The sequence below is a fragment of the Mytilus trossulus genome, chromosome 9, assembly GCF_036588685.1.
Source record: "Mytilus trossulus isolate FHL-02 chromosome 9, PNRI_Mtr1.1.1.hap1, whole genome shotgun sequence".
In the NCBI taxonomy this organism is placed as follows: domain Eukaryota; kingdom Metazoa; phylum Mollusca; class Bivalvia; order Mytilida; family Mytilidae; genus Mytilus; species Mytilus trossulus.
The window spans coordinates 59400668-59411493 of NC_086381.1; the positions used below are offsets into that span (position 1 = coordinate 59400668).

General features: G+C 32.7%; 1 protein-coding gene across 1 annotated transcript; it reads right to left on the bottom strand.

Annotated features, from left to right (window-relative positions):
- Positions 1–1112: 1112 nt before the first annotated feature.
- On the bottom strand, positions 1113–10822 carry LOC134684069 (uncharacterized). The gene is made up of 4 exons (XM_063543358.1): positions 10695–10822; positions 9263–9356; positions 2558–2675; positions 1113–1626 (listed from the first exon to the last, which is right to left on the bottom strand). Exons 1-4 carry the CDS (start codon positions 10723–10725, stop codon positions 1567–1569), a joined length of 303 nt encoding a protein of 100 aa, XP_063399428.1. The 5' UTR covers positions 10726–10822; the 3' UTR covers positions 1113–1566.
- Between the last annotated feature and the right edge of the window lie 4 nt (positions 10823–10826).

Below are 10826 nucleotides of genomic sequence, written 5' to 3' on the forward strand. Positions count from 1 at the left end.
GTTCACATCCAAAATCCAATGGATGTGGCGAAAAAGACTAGCTAATCACACAGTTCAAATATCGAAAAATATTCAACTCTTGATCGAACAGCATTGATAATCAACCACTGCTCTACGCGCATTTGTGAATTAATGAATATCTATTTTTTTTTAAATATAAAAAGATACATAAAATCATACATTTTCGTAGCTGAAAATGCGTAGAGGTTATGGGCTACAAAATTAAGCTTTTCAAAAGTATATCGAAATTGCACATTAAATTTGAAAAAAAAATATGAGAATATGTCAGAGAGACAACAACCCAGTCAAAGAGCAGACAACAACCGATGGCCACAAATGGATTTTCAAGTCAGCGATAAATTCCCGATTTCGTAATAATTCAGTTAAAAATGGACGTCACATTTAACTAAAAAGAACATATAAATGAACTAAAATAATAAAAAAAAACATACAAGACTAACAAAAGCCATGGACTCTAAATTGGGATAGGCGCAAAAATTTGGCGGGGTTGAACCGTTTTTTGAGATCTCAACCCGCTCACTCTTCCTCTAATCAATGCATGTAAAATTAAAGAAAGACATAGCAATACGTTCAGTAAAACTTAGTTTAAAAGAAGTCAGAGTCCGATGTCAGTATAGGTAACAAAAAAAAATAAGCAAAATGACCATGATTCTTAAATAAGAGGACTGCTGGCAGTAACTGGCATGCCAACTCCAGACCTCAATAAAACTGATCGGACGATTATGTCTTCATCAGATGGATATCGAGTAGGGGTACCATCCATCCCGTTAGGAGTTTAGTATCATACCATCATAAAGAGCATAAGAAGAACACAACCCGTGTCATGCCAACAACTGGTTTAAATAAATGTGTTTATTTCCGATGTGAAGACCCTTTGAGTGAATCAATATGAAAAAATGTAAACGAATTCAAAAGGTTGTTAATGCTATAAAATCAACATTACGTCACTGTTTTCATGAAAACACAGAACAGCTTAGAACCTTTACAGTTTTACATTGTTTTTTCTATTGTTGAAACATCGTGTGAAGAAAGAAAACGACAAAATTTTGTGTACATATAAACTATAGACATAACATCAACAAATACAATGCTGTTGATTGTGTTTGCACACACTTATTTATTTATTTATACTAAAGAGATAATGTGCAATAATGAAAATCAAAAAAATTTACAAAGTTTATAATTTATGTAGATGGTTTCTTGCCATAGTACCTCGTTTAATGTGAAATTTGAAATACATTTAATAAATATAGTTCAGAAAAAATGAATATGTATGGTAACTTCTCATTTAACCTTTGTATTTAAGTGAAACAAGGACTTTAATGCCTCTACCCCTTTTTATGATTAAATTGATCTTTTAATGAGCTATTTAAAAAAGATACATGTGTACGTTAAGTAAAGCGGAGAAAGATTAAATTGATATAAATGGAAAGAATGACAAATAATAAACATGTTTATACAACTCTGTGACAATTCATAAAACATATATGGTGTTTGTGAATTCAGTTCAAACTTTCTACGATTATCTAGTTGTTTCACAGCATTTCACTTCTTAATCTTTGTTAGACTAAATTTGATGTAACTGTATCCGTCTTTCCGATTTATCTATAAATAAAACATAAATTTACGAATAGCAGTTTGTAAGCCTATGAAAAGCATCTGATAAATGGACTACGCACTCAGTCTTCAACTGACGCACTCGCCTTATATATTTAAGCTAAAATGTCGATTGATGTATACATATATATGTTATCCATTTACAAAGTGCCAACATTGGTATGGTATTTATTTTTAAACAAGCATTTTGCACACCACCGATATCGGTATCATAAGTGCATATACTGTCTTTCCAATAAAGGTTCACAAAGTTATATTGTACAATGTTTAGTTTAAACATATTTATTTACAGTGGATTGGGAAACAAATTTTGCAACTTATATTAATCCCTCTCCACTTTGCGAATGCGAGTGCTGCCTTGTAACGGCATTAGCCTACTCTTTTTCGAAATCTACAAGGGTGTCTTTAACGTTCAAGATATATGGCTCTCTCTTAACACGGGTCAGCCATTTATCGTCCCCTTCCGACGGACTATCATCGTTTCCTCAAGACCATACTCGCAAATGGTGTCAAGGGAGAGCGGCGAAAATTGAGTTCCTGAAATTTTCATCCCAACCGGGAATCGAACCAGGAACCTTTGTGTTAGTAGTCCGATGCACTCACCACTACACCACGGCTCTCTGTACAATGTTTACATCATTGGCAGTTTTTCAGCTAAATATAAGGATGGCATCACCATTGTGAGTTCGTGACAGATGTATCCTCCTCTCCTTAGGTTGTAACACGAAGGTATGCGTATGTGTTTTTATATTAAATTGAACACCTTTGTATGGTCCCATTAAACCATCATACTAACAAATGCAAATACATTTGTCTGTAATATCTTAAGTTATAAGAAGGTTATTTTCAAATATTAGGTATTGTAAATTTAAAGTGTTGCTATATTTTTCATGTAAAAGTAAATGGTATTTGATTTTACCTCTGGATTTCCTTTCCCTCGAACAAATTGGTACGTGTCGCTTTTGTAATCCTCATGTGGCGTGTCTGATTTGTAATGAGTCTCACCCTCGAAGTCGGTTTTAAAATCTATTGTGGTTCTGGAATATAAAAAATCAAGTGTTTACTATTTGTGAATATGTAGTAGGATATAATTCATAGTCATGAAGGTACGTGTATATACTATATAAAAATTCTTTACTTCCGAGTACAACTTTTAAAAATGGTCAGGAGGTTACACATATGTTCTTCAATAGATATAACGTTAACAAATACATGTACATTGTATATACAAATGTGTTGTTTCTGACTATTGGCCCGGTATGGATACGACTCGCATTTATATATTCTAGAACACACCCGCGAAATCGCGGGCATATACAGTTTGTGAACTGTTGTATAATGTTTTTTTGTAAAAGAATTTATGTATGGAGATTTTCATAAAAGATACCAAAAGCCCTCTCCCTTTTCCAAAAGTTCGATATTTGTTTCCTTTCTGTTAAATTCAAATATATATGTGTTTCTGGCCTCATACCACAATTATTCTTCTCCTTTGCTACAATGCATCTTTTGGTAAAAGTCAAATTAAATTAAAAATATGCACCGCTTCAAACATGAAATACATTTATGTAACTGCTTTTATATAGACCGTCATTAGTTTAATAAAATATGCTCTAGGCCAATCCATCAGTGTTTTTTTTTCTTCTTTCGAAAGCCTTATTAGCATGCCAATAGTAGGATAAATGAAAAAAGAACGACTACGGCTAATTTGAGGGGTGGTCGGAGGAGCCCTGATCCCGAAGTCCCGGGCTTAAAAACATGAAATCCCGAGATGCAGAATTTAAAGACTAAATTCATATCCCGAAATCCCGAAATCGAAAAATATATTCCCGGAATCCCGTAGGGATCAATCCCTAAACCCCGACGTCCCGAAAAGGGTCCTGTCTCCCTCTTATCTCTACACTACTTTCATTTTTGCCAAATCACTACTTTCACTTTCAACAATAAATGTTTATGCCCCATTAATGGGCATTATGTTTTTAGTCCTTGCGTTTGTTCGTTCGTTCGTCCGTCCGTCTGTCCCGCTTAAGGTTAAAGTTTTTGGTCGAGGTAGTTTTTATGAAGTTGAAGTCCAATCAACTCAAATATTAGTAAATATGGTGCCGATTTGGCATCCGTGTACTATGGACACAGTCTTGTTCCCACATGTTTTATTTATTTTAATATATATGCAACTGGTATGACCCCTTAAATAGTAAACACTTCAAAGAAAGCAGTAGACAGAATTCAGAAAGTCTCTATATATTAAAGTAGTATAATTGTAGTTTACATGTAGATAAACGCGAAAAATAATTGTCCTTTCTAAGGAGGTATACTAGCTGTGGTTCTTGCGATCTAAACACCATGATACTGAGAACGCTCTGATTGGCTTATCTATTTTTTTCATTTTTGTGATCTATCATACGATTGGTTGTACTTGTGCATGTTTCAAACCGGAAGTCTTATCTATGACTAACAGTCAGTCTGATGACGGAATCACTATCCGGACTCCTTTTTTGTCGTTTTTCTCCCAAAATAACTCAATCTGAATAATTATAAGAGTGTATGACAAATGCGACTATGGACGTTACCTTTAGAACACAGAGGCATGCTGACTAATTTATTGTGGAAGGAAGAGAAGCGACATACAAAATGAGGTCTTCTAGTTTAATAGTATAGAATATATTACCAATGGATACATGTATTATATAGATCTTATCATGCATAGAGTGCAATATAAGAAATAACAATACACAATTTTATTCAAATCTGGAGATTTATCTTAATATTTTCCCTGCCATTTTCATCATTCATATTTTATTGTTTTCTTATATTATGTAGCATACAATCAATATCATCTCCTATCTTAGAGATGAGTTGTTTGATGCTTGTAAAAAAATCAGTAGCAAATTGAATGCATATTCAGGACGAAATGATACCGGGGATAATGTTATATGAATAACAACGGTTTGCCGTGCATTGTACAACATCGACACGCTGAGCCAATTAAATAAAGGTAACCGTCCTTATGAAGTTAATTTATACTACCCGGACACATTTTTGTGCATCCGAGACGACCAATCATTGCTCCTTCTCATGTATGCCACTTGCTTAGCGAAGAAGCAGCAAACACCAATTGTTAAGGTCGGGATACGAACACACTGGCGAGATATATGTATCTTTGTATCATACGTGTGTTATAACATTTGGTTGCCATTGTCATTTTTTGCTCTTTAAGGATGAACTTAGGTGAGGTTAGGTGAAAATTAATAAGTTAAGAAGTTAAAATTGATACTTTAAGCTGGTAGAGCATCAACTACGGATACAAATAAGTTAGAAATATTGATAGATCGTGGACCGATATATTTGAGATTTAAAATATGGCGGGAAAATGCTGACTCTGACTTTTACCCTTATATTTGCATTGGTATTATTAGGTCTCAAAACAAAAGAAAGAAAATTAAGAATCTTCTAAAATTTTAATAAATGAATGTTCATGAGCTATTAAGTCTTATATGAAGAAATAAATGGGTGTTATGGGGCAAAATATCTTATACTGTATTGTATGGAAAAACACCAAAGAGTCCGAACATTTGACACAAATTACAAAACCTCACCTAAGTGCATCCTTAAGTACATATGTACTTGTTCGTAAAGGTGTCAGACCACCAAATAAATATCCCTATATGTTCAACCATATTTTGCAATTTTCACATCTTTCTAAATTTTTTACCTTAAGTTTAAATTCATAGAAAACAGGTATATACTGAATTGTACATGTATCAGGTTTCTGCATGCCTATTTTCAACATATATTTTTAAAGCCGTCTAAGAAAAAAAACTGACCTTCAAAAAGAGGTACTCCAAAAATAACCCCTGATTTTCTGAAATCTTAAATGAGTATACTGTGGAGCCCATTAATCTTAAATGTTCAATGCAAACTCATACTTAGACAAGCAAATTTTGGCTCAAAATGGTCTTAATATGTTTCTCTTCATTTCTGCAAGTGTTTTGGTAAGTTAAACAAAGATATCAAACGCACTATTTTGTGTCAGAGAAGGGCTACTTTTACGTTCTCAATTTGAGGTACATGTAGTAATTGGTGGTCTGACACCTATTTTTCGTTGATTTAATGAATTAATGTGTTCAGTAACGCCAGTGATGTTGGTCATCTTTTTTTAATATGTGGCATATTCACTGTGCTTAAACGGCCGTGGGTAACTTAAGTTACCCACAGCCCAATATGGCGGACTCTAAATTTGTTAGGATGATAGTTGATACGAAATCTACTTTTGGCAGCGTTTTTCATGATCTATTTAAATATTGATAGGATTTTTTAATAAAGAAATCACTTACCATCACTACAATGTTTTTAATTTTGACTTCACTTTAGCGCAGGGCCAATATTTAAAACGTGCATAAGATGTCCGTAACTTATAAGTCAAAAATAATCAGAGTGTCCGTAACTTTATTTTCGGATGTGGGTAACTTTTTTTTTCAAAATTGTAAGATTAACAATTTCAACACTTAAAGGACAATAAACACTATCAAACCCCTTAATTATTACATAGATTTATACAATAACGATATGCTTCAAACTAAACAAGAGAAAACAGCAAACCAGAGTGTCACGGATTTTCCGTTAAATTTTAAAAAAATTGTTCCCGGGATAAAACGGGACCTGACGGTACGGCGAAATTAATCTAACATTCCTCTAGCTTAATAGATTGTTCATTGATGAGTCCTTGGCCTGTGTAGCCGCGGAAAAAAAATTGATATCCTTTCCTTTAAATGACGTTGCTGATTGTGAGAAAAAAAATGCCAATATCTACGGAGAAGATGGAAGGCTATATTGTTGATCAGGGGTCAGTTTATTATAGCAATAAAGGTAGATTTAAAATATTCTAAAAGTTTCATTGACCTCAGGGATTCAATAAGATCGGGTTTCAAATCATACATATCTTCTTTAGAGGTTTGGGCTGATTCATCTATGTATTTCTGCTAAGGATTGACCTCCGAACTTGTTCTCTTAAGGTGATTTTCATATCTTCACTATTAATGTAATTTCTACAGATGGAAATTGTGAGATTTATAACCTGCATGTCATGGTTTATCATCTAAAACTTAAGCAGTTAACAATCTATTTAAAAAGCCAGTAGAATGTAAGATACATTAATTTTGCCGTACAATTTTTTACATAAGAAAATACCTGTACCATCAGAAAAATAGCAGTTGTTATCCATTTGGTTGAGCTTTGGATTTTTCCATTTGATAAGGGACTTTCCTTTTTGAATTTTCTTCAGAGTTCAGTATTTTTGTAATTTTACTTTTTAATGTCTGTACCAAGGCAGGAATATGACCGTTGTTTTCCATTCATTTGGAGTGTTAAATTGAACTTTTGGCTTTGCCATTCCATAAACATGATAAAGAACTTCCAGTTTGAATATTCCTAGGAGTTCGGTATTTTTGTTATTAATCATTTCTTTTTTTAAATAATTACATCCATGAATAAAGATTTTTTGAAAGTTACTGACATCATGCTGGAGTTACGGACATCCTTATTGGTATAAGGAAAAAAGTTACGGACAAGTTGTTTTGAAGTTACGGACATCATCAGTGATTTGGCAAATCGTGCTGTAATCGTTTATTTTGAAGTAACAAGCCACGTTTTACATTGCAGAGTTTCCCTAAAAGATTTATTTCACTTTTTAATTACCGAACATTTCTTTTGTATTCATGGTATTGTAATTATATAGGAGCCAACTTCCTAACCGAAGCCAGGCGGCTCCATCTTGGGCTGTGGGTAACTTAAGTTACCCACGGCCGTTTAAGCACAGTGATATTGTTGACATCAACGCACTATATAAAGAATGGTTCAGGTTATAGGATACAACAATGATTTATACAAAATGGAAGCCAATAATACAACAGCGATGTTTATTCGTTGATGTTGACGAATTTAACCCATTAAAACATAGCAAAGCATAATTTATATATATTTTTTCGATAAATAATTTATCATATTTATTTGTTTAGGTAATGTCCCTTTAATTGGTTTGAAACCAAAACCAAAATTAATCTGAAGAACTTCTTCTTTGAAAACCAACTCCGCCTATAGGATTTTTTTTTAAAGATTTTTATTAATTTTCATGGTCTTGAAAACCAATATTGATAGTTAGAGTGTTTAAAGAAATTATAAAACCTTCAGGTAAACATTTGTCAAAAGGGCAAATGCACATGTCTGCGACTAACAGTGCCACCAGTGAACAAATCTTATTTCCATCAATATCTGAAGAAGGTTACAAGGACTACGATCAAGTTTCTGAATATGATTCAGAGTCAGATGTGGACGACACTGAATAAACGTACAATTCTATTGACACCCCAGAATGTCTTAGTTTTCTTCAAGGGACAACCAGCAGCAGTGGGAGAACAATCAGGCTCAGCAGTCAATTATTGATAAAACTAATGTATGTACTATACATTTGTATAGTCTCTGAGTTTAGTCTCAAGATAAAACAAAGACGTGGTTCCGTGGTATTTCACGCCAGTAAAACACTTTTATGAAATATTAATATATGGTACAATACAAATAGTTAAAATATGACTGTTTTTAACGATTTAATTTAGAACCTGGGAATATTCAACACGTAAACAAGTAATGAGCCTTTAGTTTAATTGAACCTAGTCCGAGATTACTCTGACGTGTCCCACGGCCCCGTCTTGTCTGACAAAACAGCCGTTGGATGTCAGAGTAATATCGGACTAAATTGAACCAATCTACAACAAAACCAACCAGCTTCTGAATCTCTATTATCGAGATTGATTGGGATACTCTTTTTATATTTTCGTGATCCGTGATCATGGAAATGTATTTTCTGTAAATAGTGATTGACAAAAAAATCAACTCGTGAACACCCCTCCCCTACCCCACAAGTCTGATATACCATATATGTCTGCCAAATGGTATATAATATATCACTAAAAGTTAGGAATAATCATGCTCATTCACCAAAATATATAAAGAAATCAATTGAATTAATATATAATATGTTCTTATTAAGATTAGTTTTGTTTGACGTCATACAGATGTAGATTTATTTTGTCCAATTCCGATTCATGATAAATGGTAGTGCTTTATTTCGTTGCAATGTAATAATAACGCATCGTACATGTAGGTTATTGCTTTTTTTTAAATGAGTAGCTTTTGTAAAAAGCTTGTAATAAGTAAAGCAATAAATATTATAGCTTTAATTTATCTAAAAAGCTTCAAATCATAAATGTAGTTCTAACCACCACCACCTTCCATCCCCCAAAGAACTTTGATGTGTATGTTTACTGCACAAATGTATGAATGTCAAGATGTATAAAAATGAATCTAATATTAGCCACTGGTTATAAAGCAGCAAGCTACCAATTATACAGTGTACGATAAAAAGGTTAATCAGCTGGTCTCTATTGAACATAATATTTGAAGTGCTTCGCATAGGACTTGTATAATGAAATTAAAATCTATATTAACCAAAGTCGCCATTTGATTATCATATTGCAAGAAAGAATGACCTTTGCACTCGATTTGTTCTTTACCAAGAAGACACATAATCATTTGTTAATATTCTTGAATTTTTTAAACAACATAATGAACATACCCAATTTCACTAACTTCAATTGTTACACCAGCAGCGTCACCTTTTATTTTTCCTTTACCAGTGGCCGTACCTTTTCCATCTTTTCCAACAATTACTTAAATAAATAAATAAATGTCATTAGGTGTTTTATATCATTTCTCGTATCTGCCTTTTGAAAGTACGAATCGAGAAAAATTGTTTCTTGTGTAGAGTAGCGATATTTCCTTTGTAAACGAAATGTGTTACTGAAAAATCCTAGACACATAACACATTCGTGAATAAAATTTAAAGAAATTTATTTCGGTCAATATTTTTTGTTCTTTTTAGGGACATTTTTAACAGGGACATTTTTAACAGAACATTATATGTATTACACTTAATTACTTTTGAATTTAGAAATGCTCATCAACCATAGCAATAAATACAACTTTTCAACATCATTTACCAAACAAAAGTCTTCCTTGATTTACTTTTCCTTATATCAAATTCAGCAAAATACTTCCCTTTTTACATACATTGTACTACATGTAAACGATTGAAAATGTATTATCTTTACAAACAATGACCTAACAATAATCTTTTTTTCTGATGTCACATACATGTATGTGTGAGTTAAACATATACTTCCTCTCAAATACAACATGTATGTATACATTGTATATGAGGATCTTTAAATTCATGTTTTCGGGCTATACTTTTTTTTTATTTAGATATCATTGAAGTCTACTTTCTTTTAAACGACATGTACATTGTAGCTTTCATATTATACAAAATCGTTTACGGCAGGAATTTGTTTCTGTATTCTGCTTAATATCTACCAAATTTGGAACAGACTCTCTTTGGAGTAAAATATCAAAGTCGAGCAATATACAAAATTCATACGTGCATTAATGAAAAATGTGAAATGCATTTTTACCAACTTTTAAAAATAAATCGATAGCGAGGCTTGTCGAGTACAAATAAATTATACCTTTTCCGTTCCGTAAATGTATGTAAATGTTTAAAATACTGCAACTTAACATTGACACCTTAACGTTTAGTTTGAGTTTGGTACATTTTTAACCCGTCCAAATATTTGTTGGGAGATTTCAGAAATTAAGCATTATTTTATTCTTGCAAAAATTTAACATTAATTATAGAAAAAAAAATCTATTAAGTTCGATCGAGTATAAACAAACAATTCAAATATTTTTTTAATTGCTTTAAAGGTTCTAAACGAACGAGACGGTTTCCAAAGTCTGAAATGCCGAGTCTTTTCTAGTAAATCTCATAATGCCATATTATCGGACGCCATTTTGTTTAATACGTTTTACAACGTTTCAATCAATATGTCCGACTAAACAAACGAAATCATGAGATAGCTGCATGTTTGACAGAGAAAGCATTTTCAAAAAAAATATTGTCAATTAAGGTGGAAAAAACAACGTGATGAAACACACAAATGAAAACTCACAATGTGGGTCTTCCGTATCTGAATCAGCCATTGCACAATTTTACAGATAAACTTGCACTAACTCCAAGGAACTAACGCTAAATGAAAATTCGTCATGTTGTCATGTCTCCATAACGAAATGCTGGTCCCGCC

What these genes read in the sequence shown, in the direction of transcription:
- LOC134684069 (XM_063543358.1), bottom strand. Translation starts at nt 10,725, where the DNA reads ATGGCTGATTCAGATACGGAAGACCCACATT. An exon ending in AGATACGGAAGACCCACATT is followed by an intron (nt 9,357 to 10,694) that starts GTGAGTTTTCAT and finishes TATTTATTTAAG; the next exon opens with TAATTGTTGGAAAAGATGGA. An exon ending in ATTGAAGTTAGTGAAATTGG is followed by an intron (nt 2,676 to 9,262) that starts GTATGTTCATTA and finishes TTTATATTCCAG; the next exon opens with AACCACAATAGATTTTAAAA.